Source organism: Grampus griseus (genome assembly GCF_964374135.1).
Source record: "Grampus griseus genome assembly, chromosome: 13".
Lineage (NCBI taxonomy): Eukaryota > Metazoa > Chordata > Mammalia > Artiodactyla > Delphinidae > Grampus > Grampus griseus.
The window spans coordinates 55,006,053-55,032,802 of record NC_139007.1 but is presented as its reverse complement, the minus strand read 5'-3'; the positions used below and the strand labels follow the sequence as shown (position 1 = coordinate 55,032,802).

Sequence of the window (26,750 nt, the reverse complement as noted above, 5' to 3'; positions counted from 1 at the left end):
TGATTGTTATTCTTGAAATCAACTGGATGTTCTTTCCCTGGAATGCATGAACAGTTTGAGCTCTGACCAAGCTGAAATGAGGGATTAAACAGCCATAAGAGAAATATTCTGTATTAATGACTCAATCAAATGGATCTATAATTTTCATCATAACATATGTGGTTTGCTGCCATGCCATATGGATTGTGGTAGTGATGGAGTCTTTTGTAAAGTTGTTGAATTATTACAGTAATTCATAATTCTGAACCAATTCATGGCATAGATATAATTAGAGTACAGTTTGGGGACAAAATGAGATAAAAATGTATAGTTATCTTACAGTTTTATATTACATGGGCTAAAAAGCAAATAAACTTTACTTTAAAAAATCCCTTTTCATATACCCTAAATATGAACCTAACCTTGTTTTTAGTTTCTGCTGGCAGATCTAAAACAGTATGCTGCTGCTGTGCCTTTTTATGTCAAGCAGGTAATAAAGTTATTGCAGCAGTGTTTTCAAATCAAGATGAATAAAATGCCATGGTAATGTATAGGATATAAAATTCAGTATGCAAAATTTGCAGTTTTGTTGCTGAAATGATTCTTCTTATTTCAGCACTTTAGGCAGCCGGAAAGAGCCATGTCATAGAGATTAAATACTGTAATTCCACAGACCTTGCAGTTAAAAAACAATGAATACATATCCCATGGGGACTGAAAGACAAAATAGCTGTTTAATATGAAGAGTGGCATGTTTAGTATCAAAATTTTTTCCTACTCTGAATTAAATTTTTGTTCAAGAAACTCAAGTTATTGGTATGCATTCAGCTATTATTAGTACAATTGTGTATTTTGATAAAATGATTGATATTTTATGTTCAGATTTGTATATATATATGAAATTTTTCTTCACATGGAAAATCTTTTTTTTTCAAAGTTTAATTAATTTGATTTGACTAAAAGACAAAAAAGAATTATTATATGGGTTTGTAACTGTGCCTTTTTTTACAAGCTGGATAAATCATTTGATGCCAGTCAGTCACTAAGCAATTGCCTAGAAAGTGTTCCTTTGTTCCAGTCAACTAACTCCTTTAATTAAATAGTAACATTTTGTAGGTGCTGTGTATCATTGTCAGAGCAATTGGCTAGCTACATGGTTCAGGGCTCAAGGTGGTAAAGCTTACATTTTGAGGACTTAATTTCATCATCCAAAAATAAACAAATTAATAGATAAATACACGAAGTTTTACTATTGCCATCTCCAAATTATGGGTCTCACACTGAAGTAGCAGTCTGTGTTTTCTTGTATGGAATAGGCAGAATTTATGTAGATAAATTTTTCTTACAGTGGCATGGATAACTTTTTTTTCAAGAAAAAAAATGTTGAGCCAGCCACTCATTCTGTAATTATATTATTGAACTTAGGCACCGCGACAGACACTGAGATTGTAATGGTGAGAAACTTTTATGAGCACATTACAGATTTTATTGGAAAATAGAGAAAAAAGAAAAAGCAAGATCACTCGTGGTCTCACAGTTCCCCAATCACTGTTATTAGCTTTTTGATGTATTTCCTTCTGGTGGTGGTGGTTGGCAGTTTTCCTTCCTTTCTTTCCCTTTCTTTCTTTCTTTCTTTTTCTTTCTTTCTTCCTTCCTTCCTTTCTTTTTCTTTCTTCCTTTCTTTTTCTTTCTTTCTTTCTTTTATTGATAGTGATATACTCTTTACTTTTTAAAATGAAAACAAATGACATTTGTTGTATAATCTTCACAACTTGTGTTCTTGAACTATATGGTGAAATTCTATTGAAATACCATAATTTGTGTCACCATTTTCCTATTGTAGAATATTTTGATTTCTTAATTTTTTGCTCTTCTAAATATAGATTTAATCATCCCTTACATTAAATTTCCAGAAGTGGGATTACTTTAGTCTATAAACACGTTTTTATTTCTTGATATATAGTTTTCCAAAAACGTCAGTTTAGCCATCGATAAGCAAGTTGTATACTCACATGCCCATTTAACTATGCCTCACTGACAATGGTCAAGCCTGTGTGAGTAAATGATCACATGTTTAGGGTTCACACCCTCTTCAAAATTCTGCTCCAGTACTCTTTTGAGAAATAGAAATGTAAGTGATGTAATTTTAGGTACACATTACCCATGGATTGCTGAGGGGAGATTATTTTTAACATTGTGGTGTTTTTCCAAAGGAGCCTTTGGTATTTTGGACTGGAGGATTCTTCATTATGTGGGACTATCCTGTGTATTTCATGATCAAGTAATCCTGGCCCCAGCCTACTCAAAGCAAGTGACACTCCTCAATCATTTGAACAACTACTGTCAGTGGAAAATCACTGGGAGAGAATGAAGAAACTCTTGTTTAGATGGATATAATTAATGCTGATAAAAAAACACATAATATAAACAAACATACATATCATTAAAAAAGGACTTTGTTATTCAATTGCATTTTTTCACTTTATTTAAACTATTTCTGCCTACTTATAGCTGTAAAATCATGGGTGCTTACTTCATGCTTCTCGGAATTTTTTGTGTATGTGAAATTTTGTGAGTATGGGCAGTGGGGCACAGCACACACTCTTTCCATGGTCTACACCCATGTAATTTTCATGGAGATGATAATAGGTAACAATGGCTACTTTTGATTGATACTTGGTCTAGGTGCTGGCATAGGAACCTCAGGTTTAACAACGTCCAAACTTTGTCATATCTTATTATTAATTTTATTTGACCAGTTCAAGCTTATGAGCCACCTGAATGATATGATTTGAAAAAAGTATCTTTCATTGTATTGTTGGATTTAAAAGAATTTTAATATATTAAATAAAATTTTTTATTTAAAAATCTATCAATGCACAAATGTATAAACATAATTAAAATAGTAATTTATCTGAAAGATAATTTATAGAATTTACTGACTACTTAATTAATAGGAGCAAACATTATGCGATAGTAGCCAAAAGAGTGAAAGGAGAGGTATTTGGCTGCATAAGGAATTTGTTAGGACTGGAAATCTGAGCTTTCAGAGAGGTAACAGATTGAAAATCATGAAAGAACTGTTACTCTTCTCATAAATCTACATTTCAGTTTATAAAATGTGGCTGCAGGAGAAACCTTGTTGAATATGTCTGAATATTTTCAAATATGTATTTCATGTTTTTGCCTCTAAGGAAAAAATGAAACAAATTATGTTGCCATACATATGATATTAAGTGTGCCAAAACACTACTTCTAATTATCTATAACCTGCTTTCTATTTCTTATGGGAGAAAAGGCCACCTTCCATTCATCAGTGTTATTATTTCAAATTTCTTGAAACACTCAAGTACCATTAAATTATATTGTTATCCTTTTGAGGCATAATTTAAGATCATTTAAAATTATTATAGGGTAGCTGATAAATAAATGCTTGAATTATTTAGTACACTGATGTTATTCTTCCTGCTCTCCATCTCTTATGTTCTTTTCTGTTTACTTGAGCATTTAATATGTGATAAGGAAGAAGATTAAACAACATGAAGCATGAACTTGTGAATATTCTTTTTTAACTGGAACTAGATCAAAATTTTAATGAGAAGAATGATAAAGAAATAGAATAACATTGATTTGAAGTGATCTGTTCATTTAAGTAAACAAATGATAGCAAATAAGAAAATATCTATCTCCAAGGCAAATATTCTAATTTGATTTTTACAGGAATTTAGACATAGTAAGGGAACATTGACTCTTTATAGCCATTTTGAATAGTAATTTTTATCATCTCTGTTTTCATTTCATTAAAAAAATAGCAAAAACCAGACAATGTAGTTACATTATTGTCTCTTAATTCCACTGCTCTGAACCTAGATCTGAAATTTTCCTAAGAGAATTATTTTCCTAGCTTCCTACTACCTGGAGAAAAGATGGAGCTGAGATGTCTCCCAGGAGGAAGGATGAGTTCATAGTCCATGTCAGTGATAGGCTGAAAAATGACACCAAAGATACAAGATCCTAATCTCTGGAACCCATGACTATTACCTTATCTGGAAAAATGGTCTTTGAGGATGTGCTTAAGAGTCTTGAGATGGGAGAGTATCTTGGATTATCCATGTGGACCTTGCATGTAGATGTAATCACAACTATCCTTACAAGTAGAGGGGAGAGACGGATTTGACTACAGAGAGAAGAGGAGAAGGCAGTGTGAACAGTGAAATAGAGATTGCAGTGATGTGGCCACAAGACAAGGAATACCAACAGCTAGCAGATATTGGAAAAGGCGAGGAACTGATTCTTCCCTAGAGCCTTTGGAGGAAGTATGTCCTGGTACCACCTTTATTTCGAGCCAGTGATACTGATTTGGAACACCTGGTCTCCGGAATCATGCGACAATAAATATCTGTTATCTTAAACCTCCACATTTGTGTTAATTTGTTACAGCGGCCTTAGGAGACAAAGGCATTGTCATTGCCTCCTTCTAAAGTGAGAAGGCTAATCTCGAGATACTTTTTTGTCAAGGCTTCTTTGACAAGTAAATAAAACAATTTGGAAGGAGATAGGATTGAGAGGTATTTAATATATTTATTTGGAAAGACAAATGTAGAAGTGTCATTTACTTGATACTTTGTTGAGTGACTTTTTTAGCTTCATAGCTTCTACGTCTGATTTTGCATTTTAATTAACTCAATGTTGATAAGTGACATATGTTTGTAATATAGCATTGTAATAATTGGATGAGAATACTCTTTCATAATGACTTACCTTGATTTCAAGACACTTAAAAATTATTTGAAATAAAAAAGACAAAGCAATTTGAATGTATAAGTGCAATTTTATAATAGGTTTAGCTCTAGAATAACGAATATAAGTCATTAATAGAAAGTTAGTTGGTAACAGCGGCAAAGTTTATCTTGTATTTTGGGGATTGCATGCTTCAGTTGTTACCTACTGTACATTTGGAATTTATTCACACCGCACCTCTGGGTCTGATAGTGTATTAAGTTATGAAGAATATTAATATTGCTGCTGAACAATTACTTGTTCATTTGCTAACTGATTAAGATTCATGCATAATTTATTGAAATGAAGAGAGATTTTATAAATAAGCCTCCTTGTTCTCAAGGGCCTAAATACAAAATGCATATGCTAATAGGAGGCTACTTTTTACCTCCACCATAAAACTTTAATATGTATTGGTATATTAGTCTCATTAATGCTAGGTTTCACTTATAATCATGTTGTTAGTCAATGTATATGTTTTTAAGCCTCTCTGAACTTTGCCACAGTTCCAAATCTGAGCTACTGCTTTGATTACTGGACTGCTCCTTTTGTTGGCTTGACCACTGTAAGTGAGATGTAAAACTGATCAGAGTGAATTGTTGCCCTTCTTTGGGCCAAGAACCTGATTATATCAAACTCCGTTATTCATGTACACAAAACACTAGTGTTGAATATTAATTTTCCATTTTAAAATTTATATGCTCTCTGGCAGAAACAAAACAAAGCAAAATAGCATCAAATATAGGGCTTGTTGACATATTTAGAAATGTAAAGTCTTTTAAAATTCTGCCTAGTTTACCAATGAGGAAATTGTAATGCTAAGAAGTTAAATAACAAATTCAAGTTTACTCAGCTATTAGTGTATGCATTTTTTGAAACTAGATCTCTTGACCTTAAATTTCATTTTCTTTTACATGTCATTTCTTTAAAGATAGAAATGATAGAAGAAATGTTATGCTTTACTTTTTCACTTGTTTCTAATCATATGTTTTGTTGTAGCTTTCCCCCTCCTCTCACTTCCATCTTCTGCTCTCCTCTTTTGTTTTCTCCCTATTTTCCATGACAGTGATGTGCAGGGTTTTGATGGGTGAGATTTAACATTCAATATACACTTATTAGGTCAGGTTTCACAATACCCATAAATTTATAGATTAATAACCAAGGCTTGTTATTTATAATTCATTTGACAAATTGTTCTGTCATGTTAAATATAAGACCTCTTCAGGTTATTGTTCAGCTATAATGTGTGAGGCATTGCTGCTCTGGGTTAGAACCCCAGTAAGCTGTGAATTTAGCATCATTTCCTACTTAGATTAGTCAGTATATGAGCCATCTGGAATGAAAACAAACATTGCACATATGAGGCAGCTCAGTTTATTCGCAAAATACAGACTGCTTCTTAAAATATGTGGAACATTTAGATAGTCTGGGAAGATATTTGCATTTTTTCTATTACATTCATTTCTCTATTCAGTTTCATTTTAGTTTAAGGTTCAGAAAGTATATCAATGTTCTGTTTGTCTACCAAAACTTTTGTGAACTTGAAATACAGTTGTTAGACTAGTTGGTAAAACGTCATGATATGAATTGTCTAGCTTTATCTTTCTTTAGCTGATAAATGAAAATTCTAAACTATTTTGGTATTATTTAAACATTTTCTTCTGTAACTTCTCAGTTGAAGTCAGTTGTGAAATTGGAAATAATTCACCCTCTACCCAATTTTGACTATATATTGTTGAAACAATTTTTAAACCATAAGGAAGAGATTTTGTACTTAAAGTTTATAAATCAGGTGTTAAGAACTACTTTTCCATAGAAATAGAAATCTAAATGTAAACAGTTTAAATAGCTTGTGAATTATCTTTTTTAATCTTAGCTTTATTTTCGCTTATTAGTTTTTCCCTTTGGCTGCGCTATGCAGCATGCGGGATCTTAGTTCCCAGACCAGGTATTGAACCCGTGCCCCCTGCAGTGGAAGCACGGAGACGTAACCACTGGACTGCCAGGGAAGTCCTGCTTTATTTCCACTTTGAACAGGAGCAATAGTGAAGCACAAGTTCATATAATTTTACTGATAACTGGTTTGAAAGCTGTTGTCATAATGAGCCACGATTTTTTGATGGGAGTAACTTTATATTCTTCAAGTGATTTTGGAGAGAAAAAAATTAGTATTACTCATTAGATACCTCTCCCCCCACCATCTATTATTCTTTATCTCAGTATCTGTTTTCTACATAACTCTCAATTTAAAATAATGAATTTGTCGATTTATTGTTATTATGTCTCCCTTGCCATATTACATGAATAACCAATGTGTGGAATAGCTTAGCAATTAGTAGCTACTCAGTAAATATTTGTCATGTGAATTTTGGAGGAAGCTTCTTGAAAATTACTTTAACCTGTGTAGTGATTTAGGCCAGCTGTCTTATTCCTTATATTAAGGATGTTTGTAATGCAGGGGTTCATAAGGTGGAAACTATACTTTGAAGTTTAAAAGCAAATCCCGGGCTACAGCTGGAAACCTGTAGCAGAAGGTAGAACCTGTCTATGAGTTTTTTGCACTGTCGTATTCTAAGCATTCATTGCCATTAAGATAGAAAATCCAGTTTAAAAAATATTGACTGTTTTTTCTTAGCTTCTGTCTATCTGCATCTTCTCCAATCCACCCCTACCTGTGACGGAGGGGAGGACACCAAGAGAAGCATTGTGTGGCTGCATTTAATAGTTTATTTATTTATTTTTTACCAGATGTAGAGCATCCTTTCATATTTTTATTGGCCATTTTGGTACCCTCTTCTCTGAAGTGTCAAACTCTTGCTCATTTCTTTTTCTTTTTTTTCAGATTTCACTTACTTTTTTTTATACTTATTTTAAAAACATCTTTATTAGAGTGTAATTGCTTTAAAATGGTGTGTTAGTTTCTGCTTTTTAAAAAAGTGAATCAGTTATACATATACATATGTTCCCAAATCTCTTCCCTCTTGCATCTCCCTCCCTCCCACCCTCTATATCCCACCCCTCTAGGTGGTCACAAAGCACCGAGCTAATCTCCCTGTGCTATGCGGCTGCTTCCCACTAGCTATCTATTTAACGTTTGGTAGTGTATATATGTCCATGCCACTCTCTCGCTTCATCCCAGCTTACCCTTCCTGCTCCCCGTATCCTCAAGTCCATTATCTAGTAGGTCTGCGTTTTTATTCCCGTCTTGCCCCTAGGTTCTTCATGACCATTTTTTTTTCTTTTTTAGATTCCATATATATGTGTTAGCATACGGTATTTTTTTTTTCTCTTTCTGATTTACTTCACTCTGTATGACAGGCTCTAGGTCCATCCACCTCACTAAAAATAACTCAATTTCGTTTCTTTTTATGACTAATATTCCATTGTATATATGTGCCACATCTTCTTTATTCATTCTTCTGTCAATGGACACTTAGGTTGCTTCCATGTCCTGCCTGTTGTAAATAGAGCTGCAATGAACATTGTGGTACATGACTCTTTTTGAATTATGGTTTTCTCAGGGTATATGCCCAGTAGTGGGATTGCTGGGTCATATGGTAGTTCTACTTTTAGTTTTTTAAGGAACCTCCATACTGTTCTCCGTAGTGGCTGTATCAATATACATTCCCACCAACAGTGCAAGAGGGTTCCCTTTTCTCCACACCCTCTCCAGCATTTATTGTTTCTAGATATTTTGATGATGGCCATTCTGACCGGTGTGAGATGATATCTCATTGTAGTTTTGATTTGCATTTCTTTAATGATTAGTGATGTTGAGCATTCTTTCATGTGTTTGTTGGCAATCTGTATATCTTCTGTGGAGAAATGCCTATTTAGGTCTTCTGACCATTTTTGGATTCAGTCCTTTGTTTTTTTGATATTGAGCTGCATGAGCTACTTGTAAATTTTGGAGATTAATCCTTTGTCAGTTTTTTCATTTGCAAATATTTTCTCCCATTCTGAGGATTGTGTTTTCGTCTTGTTTACGGTTTCTTTTGCTGTGCAAAAGCTTTAAAGTTTCATTAGGTCCCATTTGTTTATTTTTATTTCCATTTCTCTAGGAGATGGGTCAAAAAAGATCTTGCTGTGATTTAGATCATAGACTGTTCTGCCTGTTTTCCTCTAAGAGTTTGATAGTGTCTGGCCATACATTTAGGTCTTTAATCCATTTTGAGTTTATTTTCGTGTATGGTGTTAGGGACTGTTCTAATTTCATTCTTTTACATGTAGCTGTCCAGTTTTCCCAGCACCACTTATTGAAGAGACTGTCTTTTCTCCACTGTATATTCTTGCCTCCTTTATCAAAGATAAGGTGACCACATGTGTGTGGGTTTATCTCTGGGCTTTCTATCCTGTTCCATTGATCTATATTTCTGTTTTTGTGCTAGTAACATACTGTCTTGATGACTGTAGCTTTGTCGTATAATCTGACGTCCGGGAGCCTGATTCCTCCAGCTCTGTTTTTGTTTCTCAAGATCGCGTAGGCTATTGGGGGTCTTTTGTGTTTCCATACAAATTGTGAAATTTTTTGTTGTAGTTCTGTAAAAAATGCCAGTGGTAGTTTGATAGGGATTGCATTGAATCTGTAGATTGCTTTGGGTAGTAGAGTCATTTTCACAATGTTGATTCTTCCAATCCAAGAACATGGTATATCTCTCCATCTATTTGTATCATCTTTAATTTCTTTCACCAGTGTCTTATAATTTTCTGCATACAGGTCTTTTGTCTCCTTAGGTAGGTTTATTCCTAGATATTTTATTCTTTTTGTTGCAATGGTAAATGGGAGTGTTTTTTTAATTTCACTTTCAAATTTTTCATCATTAATGTATAGGAATGCAAGATATTTCTGTGCATTAATTTTGTATCCTACTACTTTACCAAATTCATTGATTATCTCTAGTAATTTTCTGGTAGCATTTTTAGGATTCTCTACGTATAGTATCATGTCATCTGCAAACAGTGACAGCTTTACCTCTTCTTTCCGATTTGGTTTCCTTTTATTTTTTTCTCTTCTGATTGCTGTTGATGATACTTCCAAAACTATGTTGAATAATAGTGGTGAAAGTGGGCAACCGTGTCTTGTTCCTGATCTTAGTGGAAATAGTTTCAGTTTTTCACCATTGAGGACGATGTTAGCTGTGCGTTTGTCATATATGGCCTTTATTATGTTGAGGTATGTTCCCTCTGTGCCTACTTTCTAGAGGGTTTCTATCATAAATGGGTGTTGAATTTTGTCAAAAGCTTTCTCTGCATCTATTGAGATGATCATATGGTTTTTATCCTTCAGTTTGTTAATATGGTGTATCACATTGATTGATTTGTGTGTATTGAAGAATCCTTGCATTCCTGGGATAAACCCCACTTGATCATGGTGTATGATCCTTTTAATGTGCTGTTGGATTCTGTTTGCTAGTATTTTGTTGAGGATTTTTGCATCTGTGTTCATCAGTGATATTGGCCTGTAGTTTTCTTTCTTTGTGACATCTTTGTCTGGTTTTGGTATTGGTGATGGTGGCCTCGTAGAATGAGTTTGGGAGTGTTCCTCCCTCTGCTATATTTTGGAACAGGTTGAGAAGGATAGGTGTTAGCTCTTCTCTAAATGTGTGATAGAATTCACCTGTGAAGCCATCTGGTCCTGGGGTTTTCTTTGTTGCAAGATTTGTAATCACAGTTTCAATTTCATTACTTGTGATTGGTCTGTTCATATTTTCTATTTCTTCCTGGTTCAGTCTTGGAAGGTTGAGCTTTCCTAAGAATTTGTCCATTTCTTCCAGGTTGTCCATTTTATTGGCATATAGTTGCTTGTAGTAATCTCTCATGATCCTTTGTATTTCTGCAGTGTCAGTTGTTACTTCTCCTTTTTCATTTCTAATTCTATTGACTTGAGTCTTCTCCCTTTTTTTCTTGATGAGTCTGGCTGGTGGTGTATCAATTTTGTTTATCTTCTCAAAGAAACAGCTTTTAGTTTTATTGATCTTTGCTATTGTTTCCTTCATTTCTTTTTCATTTATTTCTGATCTGATCTTTATGAGTTCTTTCCTCCTGCTAACTTTGGGGTTTTTGGTTCTTCTTTCCCTTTTTGCTTTAGGTGTAAGGTTAGGTTGTTTATTTGAGATGTTTCTTGTTTCTTAAGGTAGGATTGTATTGCTATAAACTTCCCTCTTAAAACTGCTTTTGCTGCGTCCCATAGGTTTTGGCTTATCGTGTTTTCATTGTCATTTGTTTCTAGGTATTTTATGATATCCTCTTTGATTTCTTCAGGGATCTCTTGGTTATTAAGTAGTGTATTGTTTATCCTCCATGTGTTTGTATTTTTTACACATTTTTTCCTATAATTGATATCTAGCCCCATACCGTTGTGGTTGGAAAAGAAACTTGATACGATTTCAAGTTTCTTAAATTTACCAAGGCTTGATTTGTGACCCAAGATATGATCTATCATGGAGAATGTTCCATGAGCACTTTAGAAGAAAGTGTATTCTGTTGTTTTTGGATGGAATGTCCTATAAATATCAATTAAGTCCATCTTGTTTAATGTATCATTCAAAGCTTGTGTTTCCTTATTTATTTTCATTTTGGATGAGCTGTCCATTGGTGAAAGTGGGGTGTTAAAGCCCCCTACTATGATTGTATTACTGTCAATTTCCCCTTTTATGGCTGTTAGCATTTGCCTTATGTATAGAAGTGCTCCTATGTTGGGTGCATAAATATTTACAATTGTTATATTTTCTTCTTGGATTGATCCCTTGATCATTATGCAGTGTCCTTCTTTGTCCCTTGTAAGTCTTTATTTAAACTGTATTTTGTCTGATATGAGAATTGCTCCTCCAGCTTTCTTTTGGTTTCCACTTGCATGGAATATCTTTTTCCATCCCCTCACTTTCAGTCTGTATGTGTCCCTAGATCTGAAGTGGGTAGATAGCATATATACGGGTCTTGTTTTTCTGTCCATTCAGCCAGTCTATGTCTTTTGGTTGGAGCATTTAATCCTTTTACATTTAAGTCAATTATCGATATGTATGTTCCTATTACCATTTTCTTAATTGTTTTGGGTTTGTTATTGTAGGTCTTTTCCTTCTCTTGTTTTACCTGCCTAGAGAAGTTCCTCTAGCATTTGTTGTAAAGCTGTTTTGGTGGTGCTAAATTCTCTTAGCTTTTGCTTTTCTGTAACGCTTTTAATTTCTCCGTCAAATCTGAATGGTATCCTTGCTGGGTAGAGTAATCTTGGTTGTAGGTTATTCCCTTTTATCACTTTAAATATGTCCTGCCACTCCCTCTGGCTTGTGGAGTTTCTGCTGAAAGATCAGCTGTTAACCTTATGGGGATTCCCTTGTATGTTATTTGTTGTTTTTCCCTTGCTGCTTTTAATATTTTCTCTTTGTGTTTAATTTTTGATAGTTTGATTACTATGTGTCTTGGCGTGTTTCTCCTTGGATTTGTCCTGAATGTGACTCTCTGTGCTTCCTGGACTTGACTAACTGTTTCCTTTCCCATATTAGGGAAGTTTTCAACTATAATCTCTTCAAATATTTTCTCAGTCCCTTTCTTTTTCTCTTCTTCTTCTGGGACCCATATAATTCGAATGTTGGTGTGTTTAATCTTGTCCCAGAGGTCTCTGAGACTGACCTCAATTCTTTTAATTCTTTTTTCTTTATTCTGCTCTGCAGTAGTGAATTCCACTATTTTGCCTTCCAGATCACTTATCCGTTCTTCTGCCTCAGTTATTCTGCTATTGATACCTTCTAGAGAATTTTTAATATCATTTGTTGTGCTGTTCATCACTGTTTGTTTGCTCTTTAGTTCTTCTAGGTCCTTGTTAAACGTTTCTTTTATTTTCTCCATTTTATTTCCAAGATTTTGGATCATCTTTACTACCATTATTCCGAATTCTTTTTCAGGTAGACTGCCTGTTTCCTCCTCATTTGTTAGGTCTGTTGGGTTTTTGCCCTGCTCCTTCATCTGCTGTGTGATTCTCTGTCTTCTCATTTTGCTTAAGTTACTGTGTTTGGGGTCTTCTTGTTGCAGGCTGTAGGTTCGTAGTTCCCGTTGTTTTTGGTGTCTGCCCCCAGTGGCTAAGGTTGTTTCAGTGGGTTGTGTAGGCTTCCTGGTGGAGGGGACTAGTGCCTGTGTTCTGGTGGATGAGGCTGGATCTTGTCTTTCCGGTGGGCAGTTCCACGCCTGATGGTGTGTTTTGGGGTGACTGTGGCCTTATGATTTTAGGCAGCCTCTCTGCTAATGGGTGGGGTTGTTTTCCTGTCTTACTAGTTGTTTTGCATAGTGTGTCCAGCAGTGTAGCTTGCTGGTCATTGAGTCGAGCTGGGTCTTGGCGTTGAGATATAGATCTCTGGGAGATTTTCGCCGTTTGATATTACGTGGAGCTGGGAGGTGTCTTGTGGACCATTGTCCTGAACTTGGCTCTCCCATCTCAGAGGCAGAGGCTTGACGCCTGGCTGGAGCACCAAGAGCTTGTCATCCACAGGGCTCAGAATAAAAGCGAGAAAAGAAAGAAAGAAAGAAGACGATAGAATTAAATCAAATAAAGTTATTAAAATAAAAAATAATTATTAAAAAAATCTTTTTAAAGTGAAAAAGAAGAGAGCAACAAACTAAAAAGCAAAGCCACCAATGATAACTGGTGCTAAAAAGTATACTAAGAACAAAAACGGACAGACAGAACCCTAGGACAAACGGTAAAAGCAAAGCTATACAGACAAAATCACTCACAGAAGCATACACATGCATATTCACAAAAAGAGAAAAAGGGAAATATATATATATATATATATATATATCATTGCTCCCAAAGTCCACCTCCTTAATTTGGGATGATTCGTTGTCTATTCATGTATTCCACACATGCAGGGTACATCAAGTTGATTGTGGAGCTTTAATCCGCTGCTTCTGAGGCTACTGGGAGGGATTTCCCTTTCTCTTCTTTGTTCGCATAATTCCCGGGGTTCAGCTTTGGATTTGGACCCACCTCTGCATGTAGGCCGCCTGAGGGCATGTGTTCTTCTCTCAGACAGGACGGGGTTAAAGGAGTAGCTGATTCGGGGGCTCTGACTCACTTAGGCCAGGGGGAGGGAGGGTTACGGCGTGCAGGGCGAGCCTTTGGTGGCAGAGGCCGGCGTGACGTTGCACCAGCCTGAGGCGCGCTGTGTGTTCTCCTGGGGAAGTTTTCCCTGGATCATGGGACCCTGGCAGTGGTGGGCTGCACAGGCTCCCGGAGGGGAGGTGGGGGGAGTGACCTGTGCTCGCACACAGGCCTCTTGGTGGCGGCAGCAGCAGCCTTAGCGTCTCATGCCTGTCTCTGGGATCCGCGCTGATAGCCGCGGCTCGCGCCCATCTCTGGAGCTCCTTTAAGCGGCACTCTGAATCCCCTCTCCTCGCGCACCAGGAAACAAAGAGGCAAGAATAAGTCTTTCCTCTTCGGCAGGTCCAGACTTTTTCCCGGACTCCCTCCCAGCTAGCCATGGCGCACTAACGACCTGCAGGCTGTGTTCACGCAGCCAACCCCAGTCCTCTCCTGGGATAAGCTCCGAAGCCCGAGCCTCAGCTCGCAGCCCCGCCCTCCACGGCGGGTGAGCAGACAAGGCTCTCGGGCTGGTGAGTGCCGGTCGGCCCTCATCCTCTGTGCGGGAATCTCTCCGCTTTTCCCTCCGTGGCACCCCTGTTGCTGCGCTCTCCTCCGTGGCTCCGAAGCTTCCCCCCCTGCCACTCCCTGTCTCTGCCAGTGAAGGGGCTTCCTAGTGTGTGAGAACTTTTCCTCCTTCACAGCTCCATCCCACTGGGGAAGGTCCCGTCCCTATTCTTTTGTCTCTGTTTTTTCTTTTGCCCTACCCAGGTACGTGGGGAGTTTCTTGCCTTTTGGGAAGTCTGAGGTCTTCTGCCAGCGTTCAGTAGGTGTTCTGTAGGAGTTGTTGCACATGTAGATGTATTTCTGATGTATTTGTGGGGAGGAAGGTGATCTCCGCGTCTTACTCTTCCGCCATCTTGAAGCTCCTCCCATTTAGGTTTTTCTTCATATAATTTGCTTTAACTGATTTTAAAAATACCTTCAAAAGAATTTAGGGGGGCTTCCCTGGTGGCGCAGTGGTTGAGAGTCCGCCTGCCAATGCAGGGGACACGGGTTCGTGCCCCGGTCCGGGAAGATCCCACATGCCGGAGCGGCTGGGCCCGTTACCCATGGCCACTGAGCCTGTGCGTCCGGAGCCTGTGCTCCACAACGGGAGAGGCCACAACAGTGAGAGGTCTGCGTACCGCAAAAAAAAAAGAAGAAAAAAAAGAATTTAGGGGCAGTTATCACTTTTTATAGATTAACACTTTCCTTTAAAGTCTTTTTGCCTCGCCAATGAATGTTCTTCCAGAGATTCAAAGAAGATCCCACCTGATAGCAATGTACTAATTAGAGACCATATGGACAGAGCTAGAGCTATGGGGTCCATAAAATTCAGTATCAAATTTCACCTCATTGTTGTTAAAGGAAAAAATGCTGTAATTCAATATTCATCATTTCCATAAGTTCAAACATTGGTATAATGTTTCCCAAAGTTTCTTTCAAGCAAATTATGTAAGCTATTCAAAATTAAATTACAGTGTACCTTTGACATTTGAGTTTAATACCTGATGCATTGCCTTATCACATGCTACTCACAAAGGCCAGTGATATACAATGATTTGTGATTTTCCCCCGTGTACATTTCAGTTTCCTACACTGAGAGGTGGATGTATGGAAACAGGTCAGCACCGGGCATCAGCCCCTGAGTTCAGCTTTGCTATGCCGTCTTTTCATTTCATCTGCAGGAAGTCTTCAGAAGTAAAAAGAAAAATACAAAACAAAACCAGCAAAAGCAAAAACAATACTTGGCCATATTTCATGAACGAAATGAGTTATAGCAGTATTCATTAATTTTGAGATTTGTAAAGGTCTTAGTACGCCAAGAATGTCAAAGATCAACTGTACTGTGTTTAGTTGCTAATTAGAGCTATCCATCTCTAAATATTTTCTCTTTATTTCCCTTGATAACCGTGTCTTTACAAATTTATCTCCCGGAGAGGTATGTTTTTAATAAAAGAAAACTTGTGGTAAAAGGGTCATATTCCATCTGTGAAAGTATTTGCTCTTTAAAAGTACAGTTTCCAGACCACTCATTCCCAATTTTAAGCATTTATTATGAACTCCTAAATAAATTATTCCTTAAGCCTTTAGACTTCAAGAGATATTACTATATCTATGTACTATAGTCGTTTGGATTTTTAAGTAATGAGATTGCACATTTGTCTCTCCTAGAACCACCAAGACCCATTGCTCCTCCGCAGCTGCTTGGTGTTGGGCCTACATATTTGCTGATTCAGCTAAATGCCAACTCCATCATTGGTGATGGTCCCATCATTCTGAAAGAAGTAGAGTACAGAATGACATCAGGATCCTGGACAGAAACCCATGCAGTCAATGCTCCAACTTATAAATTATGGCATTTGGATCCGGATACTGAATATGAGATCCGTGTTCTACTTACAAGACCTGGTGAAGGCGGGACGGGGCTTCCAGGACCTCCACTAATCACCAGAACCAAATGTGCAGGTAAGACTGAAGAGCCGGCCACTCTGCCAGTGAAGGAATCTAGCATAAGGCATACAATATTCATACAATATTCAAAGTACTAATTATTTGGTACATGATTAGTCACACTATTCTAAGAGTTCCAGTTGGAGCCTTAAGTATGTCATAAATTTGAGTGATTTAAGGGCAGTGTGAATGTTTCTCTTTTATTTTTCAGTAGTATTATGAATCCACAGTCTTTTCTTGCATGGTAATTTTGCTTGGCTTGCTTATATTTAGTCCAAAATCTCTGATTGATGCAGGTGAATGTATTATATAGAGAGAAAACCTTTGCAGTTCAAGCAAACGTTGAATACCTTTCTACTATGTGGAAATTGTCTTCCTCGATAATTTTGTTATGGTCAGTGCAGAGGCCATATCTGATAATACACATAAGAAAAGTTACTCTGAGCCAATCCTCAGTAAGATAACCCTCCTATTCAGAAAATCCTGTTGTCGAGGATGAATGCAGCAGCTTGGCACCCAGCTGTAAAATACAGAGGCTTTCCATATGTTTTTAAGCCTTGTATTGCCCTCCTAATGCCTGAAACAGAGTGGTGAAAATAATAGCACATGGAGAAAACACAAAAAGAATAAAAAGTGAAATAAAAAGTAATATAAAAGCATACATCCTAGTTCCTTATTGTACGATTGTTATAATGAGAGAAAATGTTAGCTATTTATTAAAAGCCACTGAAAAGTTTGTCTAAGTTATTAGAGTATACTTTTAGTGCATTGTTTATTTTATTGTTGAAAATAGTTTAATTTTTTAGGTCAGTTGAAAGAAACATTTTTTATCCATCAAGCATTATGTTGAAACACCTGCAAAGTTAGTACCTGGGTCTATGCGTCTTGAACATTTATAGATTTAGGTTCTGAAAATTGAAAACTAAGACCATGAGGATCTATGAAAATGTAAATGCCTGTAAAATGTCTTTCGTTTCTTTAACATCTGTTTAGCAGTTACAGTATTCTGAGGCTACCCACCAAGAGTACTGATCTAAGATCAAAGCAAAATCCATGCAATTACCTAATGCACTGTCATCCCTAAATATTTTTTATTCTGGTTCAATTTTTATATGTTAATATTTATATATTAATTGTAAATATCAATATATTTCATATATTAATATTGAAAAATGCTCACCAATAGGAAGCTTAACGGCTCCATCATTAGTCTCAGATGTAGACAATAGAGTCTAGTAATTTGCTGATTGGTGTCATACATTTATCCTGTGGTTGAAAAATAGCTTAACCTCAAAAACACTGGGTAAGTCTCCATGGCTCAGCCTAAATCACACAAATTGCTTTTCAAATTTGTTGTACAGCTATGTCTTTTCATTCTAGGTAATGTGACAAATTATTCTTATTGTAGTAGATGAACTTCCTGAGGGGAAAAACAATTTAACTCTACAACCTCAACTAGTCAGAGAAATAATTTAAAAAGGAGACAGTATGGAAACTGAGAAGTAGCTCACTCTTCCAAAATTAATATCCAGTGCTAACATAAAAAGATGAATAGTGATGTCCATTTTACTGAAGATATTGCCTACACATATTTTCTGATAAAATTACCTTTTTCTGCCTACATTTAATCCTTATAAGGTATACACAAATTAAAATAATAAGTGTTGATTTACTATTCCAGAGATCTTCCTTGTGACTTTTTGTGCCCTAACTTCTTTCTTTTAAATACCTCATCTGCCTTCTTATTTTTTTTGTTTCATCAAAATAGATCCTTAAAAATTTACAGTACCACACAATGTGTTGTTAATATAATGTAATTTTTTAACTTAGGAATTATTTGAAATCGGCCATTGGTGTGAAGGCCAATGGAGATGGCAAATAAATGAAACTGTGGGTTTTTTTTAATATATCTTTATTGGAGTGTAATTGCTTTACAATGTTGTGTTAGTTTCTGTTGTACAACAAAGTGAATCAGCTATAAGTATACATATATCCCCATATCCCCTCCCTCTTGAGCCTCCCTCCCATCCTCCCTATCCCACCCCTCTAGGTCATCACAAAGCATCCAGCTGATCTCCCTGTGCTGTGGAAAAGCTTCCCACTAGCCATCCATTTTACATTTGGTAGTGTATATATGTCATTGCTACTCTCTCACTTCATCCCAGTTTCCCCTTCCCCCCCGTGTCCTCAAGTCCGTTCTCTACTCTGCGTCTTTATTCCTGCCCTGCCACTAGGTTTATCAGTACTGTTTTTTTAGATTCCATATATGTACATTAACATATGGCATTTCTTTTTCTATTTCTGACGTACTTCACTCTGTATGAATAACTCAATTTTGTTCGTTTTTATGGCTGAGTAGTGTTCCATTGTATATATGTGCCACATCTTCTTTATCCATAGCAAGATCTTTTTTGACCCACCTCCTAGAGTAATGGAAATAAAATACAAAATAAACAAATGGGACCTAATGAAACTTAAAAGTTTTTGCACAGCAATGGAAACCATAAACTAGACGAAAAGGCAACCCTCAGAATGGGAGAAAATATTTGCAAACGAAGCAACTGACAAAAGATTAATCTCCAAAATATATAAGCAGTTCATGAAACTCAATATAAAAAAAACAAACAACCCAATCCAAAAATGGGCAGAAGACCTAAATAGACATTTCTTCAAAGAAGACATACAGATTGCCAACAAACACATGAAAGAATGCTCAACATCACTAATCATTAGAGAAATGCAGATCAAAACCACAATGAGATATCACCTCACACCAGTCAGAATTGCCATCATCAAAAAATCTACAAACAGTAAATGCTGGAGAGGGTGTGGAGAAAAGGGAACCCTCCTGCACTGTTGGTGGGAATGTATATTGATACAGCCACTATGGAGAACAGTATGGAGGTCCCTTAAAAAACTAACAATAGAACTACCTTATGACCCAGCAATCCCACTACTGGGCATATACCCTGAGAAAACCATAATTTAAAAAGACACGTGCACCCCAACGTTCATTGCAGCACTGTTTACAATTGCCAGGACATGGAAGCAACCTAAATGTCCATTGACAGGTGAATGGATAATGAAATTGTGTTTTAAGGCTAGTTATGCTCTATTAAGTGGATGAAAAGAACATGTTGATGAGCATTGACTTATCCCTATTGAATACTTATGTTCAGAATGCATATTGAGCTGCAGTAAGTAAAAATAGGACTGTAAAGTGTTTGAGATATTTTACTTTGAGAATAACCTCATCTGTATGGGAGGGGATAGAGTAAAAAATAACTTACACTCATAGGTGCTTTCAAATTTATAAATGTCTTGACATTTTGAAATAATATTGGTCTTTTTTTCTGATATGTTATTTGAGAAACATTTAAGTTGTGGGCTCTGTGGCATACAATGGTATCAAGCTCACTCATCTGTAGTTTTACTTCCAAATGTAAAAAGTTTTTTTTAAAACTATCTTTCACATGTGGTGAGTCTTTGTCACATATCTTTATTAATTTATTTATGTCCTCACAAGGTGTGTTTGATGCAGGTTTTAAGGTAAAAAAAAAAGTGCTTATAAACTAGATTTCCAGGTACATTGTAAATTGTAGAGAAACTGGTTACTGTTTTATAGGAATGTCTACTAATCTTGCTCTATTATTAGAAAAAGAGGGAAAGCTTATGCAATTATATATTCTATTAATTTTTAAATAATCCTGAAAAGCAGAAGTTGGATATAATTGATAAACATTGCATGTCTAAATACAGAGTCAGTAAAGGTTAAATTTATGATGTCCATCCACTTCTCTTCAAGGTTCCTTTCCCCAGGTTTAAGATCCCTCAAACCCTACCAACACCAGCATCATCACTAGACTCAGCCTGGTGTTTTATAACAACAAAATAGAACACAACTTACGCTATGATATTATCTGATATTTAGTACAAAAATTATTCATAGTCTGGGGAAATGATCCCTTTAAGACACCAAACATAACTTTTGGAGAAGTTCCCATCTAATTCTATTAAATTGTGCAAACTCTGAATACTGGTTCTATAAACCATTCCATTTTAACAAATATTAGGAGAATGTCATGGTGTAGGGTAGTGTTTTACCATTAATATCATCTGGTTGAGTAAATATTTATTGTTTTGAAATAGCTATTTTAATGCATTCTACATGTTAGACCACCAAGAAGCCTTTGAAGATAAGTATAAATTTTTTTTAGCTATATGTATGTGTCTGATATCAATTTCACATGAATTTCTTATAAGTAACAAAGGGGTGATGATTACTTTCATTCTCTCAGAAATTCTTATTTTATTTTGGTGTATCACAGAGGAACAATTTTTGACTACTAGGGAGCTATCAAAGAGTAAATTAGTTACTCTTTAGTGTCTTAAAGACTCCATTTTAATGTAGTTAAGCCTTTGAAATTTTACTTCTGGCAATAGTAAACTTTTTCATTCTTGGCAGAGATCTGTCAATAAATAATTTTACAGCAAATTAATGAAATGGTTTTATTTATGTATTAATGAGTATATTTTGTATTTTAAATGCAAGTGTAGATTTTCATAATTCAGTATTGATTGGTACTGCTTTATAATTATTTGGATATTATTATCCCAATTTTGTAGCTGGTGAATCTAAGATTCAAGAAAAACAAAAGAAAAACAATGATTTGGCTAACCTCAGGCAACTGGGCAACTGGGGCTCACACCCATTTTCTGGAACTTGAAAAGCCTGAATTTTTTCCCGTCTTTCTCCTACTACAGGCGATCTTTCCCACCCCCACCCCCTTTCAGAAGAAGAGTGTAGCCTGAGTAAATGAAAGTATGACGTCTGGGAGGGATGTACATTTTAAAAAATTGAATCTTCATGGCTGAATTATTCCTTGAGAAAACATAGCTTAATGTTTGCAACTTCAATTTTATTAAAAGCACAATTGATTAGTGTGTTGACACTCAAGTATACACTCTTAAATATTTTAAACAGTTAAAGAAGTGTAAAAAATGTTTTACATTATTCTTTTCTGAAAATGTCCTACCTAGTTGCCAAAGCTGTGTCTTTGTTTTCTTTCTGAAGTACATTAAAATCATTTGGTAAGTGCAATTACCTGCTTCAGGGTTACTCAAGTTAGGAGAGGTGGTAATTACAGCCTCTGGTGCCTGTAGCCACCTACACTTGCCTCATGCTTCTCTATGTGCCTGAGGGGTATGATTACTTCGTTGTTAGCTTACAGCCTGACCCATGTTATTGTTCACATAATGCTTTTTCAGGCATTTTATACATTTTTAAAAAGGTATAAATGTGACATTGTCTTAAATGGGAAATAATTCAAAAACTCCACTGAACAGTCAAAGAAAGCACACTTGTTTTTTCAGTGTGTCTATTTCCTCTAGGTATACCATCTGGTACAGAAGCTAAGAAAATACAGTTTTCTCTTTCTCTTATTAAATGGAAATAAAATATGCCATCATCAGAAATTGTCTGCATTGCTTGCTTTGGCAATTGCATGTTAAAATTGCTCTTTTAAATTGCCTTCTGCTTCTGGGTAACCCATTGTGGCACTGCTTTATGATTAACTGACATTTTAACAGCATCTTCTTCCTAGGGAAAGTCAAGAGTTCAGGGTGTCCAGAACGTAGTATATTTACACAGTTGGGAAAGCTACTCTCTACTCTTATATTGAAGTTCAGTGCTCTTGGCAATTCTCATTGAAAAATGTAGATCTATGAAGCAGTGAAAAAGAGAGTGTCTTATTTTAAACGTAAACATTTGCTAAAACTGCATTTTTTTCTCTCCTAAGTCCAAAATGGAAGGAAACAAAACAAAACAATACTCAGGCATACACCAGAAACCACAGAGCAAGGAATTAAATTTTGGCCTTTTAGCTATAGTATCATCAGCAAAGTGGAACCATATATTGATTTTTATTGTGGTCTAAGATAGTTATCAATCACAAAGACTATTTATCATTGAAACTCAGCCTTGCAGTTAAACAAAAAACAAAATAAACAGCTCTGTAAGAATTGGTATGGTTTAACAGTATAAGGTTGCCATATGGTTTGATTTCAGTTGAAGGCTTATATCAGTGCTTGTTTTAAAATTTTTTTTGAAATTTATTAATATGATTTTTACATGGCTTCTTTATTGTTTTTGAGCAAAAAATTTTAAAGGCAATGCTATTATTATTGAAGTAAAAAAAACTAAATCTAAAAAGCCATAAGAAAAGTAATGGAAAACAACAGTTCTTCAATTTTCTTAAAAATCTAAAAGAGTAAAACCCTCTTATAGATTTTTTTTTCTTTTTTAGTGAGTAAAACCTGATTTTGTTTTTCAGATTCTGTAGGGAATATTTCAGTTTGAAAAACATTTATCTATTCAGAGAAATTTTATTGGCTTTGTCGTTTGTTAACAGCACTGGGTTAAGTACTAGGTCTTCAAAGTTATACAAGCAGTGCCTTGCACTTAAGTTCCTAGTAGTCACGAGGGACAGCCCTATAAACAAAGAGTAAAATGCAAAGTGAAAGCAGTGAAGCTCTTCCTGTTTTTCAAGAAAGTGTTTCCGAGAAGCTGTCACCAGGAAAAGATGGCTTTTAAACTGGATCTTAAAAATTGACTATGAGTTTTTAAGGCAGAAAGAACAGAAAACAGAATAAAAAACAGACGGGACCATATGCTTATCCCAGTTGTTAACATTGCTGATGTTTTTTGGATTATGAAAATAGATGGAGCATTGGCTGACTCTGGGCTGTGGTAGAACAGAAGCTGCAGGTGGGATGTGGCCAGGGCTAATGTAGCCCAGGCTGCTATCCTGTTGTTTTTAAGAAGCAGATTGACATTACTGGATTTGCTTTTAGAAAGTTCATCTCTCTGTGGAAGAGGAGTTAGAACTAAGGAAAGACTGGGAGCGGAAAAACCATGAAATCATGCTTATAATCAAAATATGCTGTCTATTATCTTCACTGTAGCATGTCTCTCTTACTGTAGATCAGAAATAGGATATCTATAAATTCCTGGAAATATTGTCATTTCTAATAATCAAAGTTCCTTTCATTAAAGGGATTTTAAAGATATTTTATAGGTGATCTAACTTACTTTATTGTTTGATTTACTTTTCTTTTTCAAATATGTGGGTCAGCCAGTGTCCTTAATGCGCATGCAAAATCCATGGTATAATACATTATTGTAGAGGAGAAAATTATGAAGGATTGGAGAGAAATTCAAGAGCTACTGTGTATTTGGTGGGATATTTATTCACTTCATAAATTTTATTGAGGTTGGAGTTGTATACATTGCCATGCTGAGGACTGTAGAAGATACAACATTAGTAGGACAGGCTTCCTACTCTTCAGGAACTGACAGTCTAGTGTAAGAAACCATAATACCAATAAAAGTATAGTAAGTTATATAATAAAAATACAAAGCACTTTGGAACTCCAGAGATGAGGGGGTTCATTTCTGACCCCAAAACCATTTTTCTCAAGCAATATGTTTGAAAACAATATCAACCATTCTTTCCTGAACACAGCTGGATTAACACTTCTGTTAGCCTTATCCCTAATTCCTTAACTGTGAAATAATGTATAAAACGATGTGCAGCCGGTAGTCACCGTAAGGATGATTTGCCTTCTCTTTTTCCTTTCTTCTAACACATACGGAAACTATATGCACAGATGGAGGCATTAAATTGAAAATATAATTCACATCCTAATTTTTTTTAAAAAGATTTATTATTTTATTTATTTATTTATTTTATTTTTTGGCTGTGTTGGGTCTTAGTTGCAGCATGCAGGATCTTTGTTGAGGCATGTGGAATCTTTTTTTCGTTTGGCGCGCGGTCCGCTGGGGTTTCTTTCTAGTTGCAGTGCGCCGGCTTCTCTCTAGTTGTGCCATGTGGGTTTTCTCTTCTCTAGTTGTGGCTTGCAGGGTCCAGGGTGTGTGGGCTCTGTAGTTGTGGCACACGGGCTTTGTTGCTCCGCGGCATATGGGATCCCAGTTCCTCCACCAGGGATCGAACCTGCGTCCCCTGCAGTGTAAGGCGGATTCTTTACCAGTGGTCCACCAGGGAAGTCCCTCACATTCTAATTTAAATTATCCAAGTAATTTGTGTGGTTGCTTTTGAATTCTCTGGGGCCCATGGATGATAGCAATGTTATTCTAAATTTCAATGGAGAGAGAGATTAATTTATAATATAAGCAACTTCTGTTAAGTCTCCTAGTAGTCTATAATGCTAGGAACCCCAGTATAAGAGTCATGAAAGGTAAACAAATATGAAATCCTCTTTCCCACTGCCCCTTTTGTTTTTTGCCTCAGGCATGGGGTGTACTTTTAACCATACGTACAGTTTATGGCACGTTTTCTAATAGCTGTGTAACTAATTAAGTAGAGTTGGGCTGCTTTCAGCTTAAAATTGTCTTCTTTTGACTTATTTCGTTGCTAGAAAGCATTTGGTACCAGTAAAAATGACACTTTTAATTTATCCACAGTACTTTACTACATGCTGAGTCTGTTAACAGTATCATTAAGTACTCTTTTTATTGGCTTCATTTGTTTTTATTGAATTTTGCATATGCAGTAAAGCTGACAGGTGAAAATGATTTGAATAACAGCATCAGTTCCATTAAATATCCTGGATACCCCTCTGGTCCTAGGTTTTTATTTGATATTAGGAAGTAGAAATAGCAGTAAAATAATATCTTAATAATGTCTTAAGTGATAATAACATAAGAATATCCGAAGAAGAAAATGACATGGGTAGAATTAAGAAGCTATGGGTCAGTCACCTCCTAGAGAAATGGAAATAAAAACAAAAATAAACAAATGGGACCTAATGAAACTTAAAAGCTTTTGCATAGCAAAGGACACCATAAACAAGACAAAAAGACAACCCTCAGAATGGGAGAAAATATTTGCAAATGAAGCAACTGACAAAGGATTAATCTCCACAATTTACAAGCAGCTCATGCAGCTCAATATCAGAAAAACAAAAACCCAATCCAAAAATGGGCAGAAGGCCTAAATAGACATTTCTCCAAAGATATACAGACTGCCAACAAACACATGAAAGGATGCTCAACATCACTAATCATTAGAGAAATGCAAATCAAAACTACAATGAGGTATCATCTCACACCAGTCAGAATGGCCATCATCAAAAAATCTAGAAACAATAAATGCTGGAGAGGGTGTGGAGAAAAGGGAACCCTCTTGCACTGTTGGTGGGAATGTAAATTGGTACAGCCACTATGGAGAATAGTATGGAGATTCCTTAAAAAACTAAAAATAGAACTACCGTATGACCCAACAATCCCACTACTGGGCATATACCCTGAGAAAACCATAATTCAAAGAGTCATGTACCAAAATGTTCATTGCAGCTCTATTTACAATAGCCAGGAGATGGAAGCAACCTAAGTGTCCATCAATAGATGAATGGATAAAGAAGATGTGGCACATATATACAATGGAATATTACTCAGCCATAAAAAGAAACAAAATTGAGTTATTTGTAGTGAGGCGGATGGACCTATAGTCTGTCATTCAGAGTGAAGTAAGTCAGAAAGAGAAAAAGAAATACCGTATGCTAACACATATATATGGAATCTAAGAAAAAAAAAAATGTCATGAAGAACCTAGGGGCAAGATGGGAATGAAGACACAGACCTACTAGAGAATGGACTTGAGGATATGGGGAGGGGGAAGGGTAAGCTGTGACAGAGTGAGAGAGTGGCGTGGACATATATACACTACCAAACGTAAAATAGATAGCTAGTGGGAAGCAGCCACGTAGCACAGGGAGATTAGCTCGGTGCTCTGTGACCACCTAGAGGGGTGGGATAGGGAGGGTGAGAGGGAGGGAGATGCAAGAGGGAAGAGATATGGGAACATATGTATATGTATAACTGATTCACTTTGTTTTAAAGCAGAAACTAACACACCATTGTAAAGCAATTATACTCCAATAAAGATGTAAAAAAAAAAAGAAGCTATGGGTTAAGATTGATCAAACACTAAAGGATGTGTTCTGTATGAAGGATGGGCTCAAGAGACTCAGCCTGTGAACTTCAGACCTCTTCAATGGTGCCATTGTGGTTACACTGGTGCACAGACTTGTACTTGATTTTCTTCCTTTTTACCCGGAGAATCTACCTGTGTCTTCAGTTGTCACTGCCTGTTTACTTCCTTATTTGAATTTTAATTTATTTTCTTTGCTTTGGAATAAAAAGCAAAATTCTTAAAGTCAGGCTTTGGCAAAAAAAAAAAAAAAAAATTGCAATCCCGTTTTCTTGAGCAGGGTTTGGTGGGGGAGGAGTACAGCTTATTATTTTTGGAACTCACTTATTTAGAACCATTCTAGTTAGTGTTTTTGAAGAGTGTTGGTCATTCTGTACGATTTCTTGAGTGGAAAAAATTACTTTATAAAGATG

At 36.1% G+C, this 26,750-nt stretch overlaps 1 protein-coding gene across 2 annotated transcripts in view; it reads left to right on the top strand.

The window, feature by feature from the left end:
- PTPRK (protein tyrosine phosphatase receptor type K) overlaps positions 1–26,750 on the top strand; it is a 569,144-nt gene that overhangs the window by 334,836 nt on the left and 207,558 nt on the right. For both annotated transcript variants that reach the window (XM_082669093.1, XM_082669092.1), the window contains exon 7: positions 16,049–16,342. In XM_082669093.1, coding sequence (XP_082525219.1) covers positions 16,049–16,342 — 294 coding nt within the window. The remainder of the gene's footprint in view (positions 1–16,048; positions 16,343–26,750) is intronic.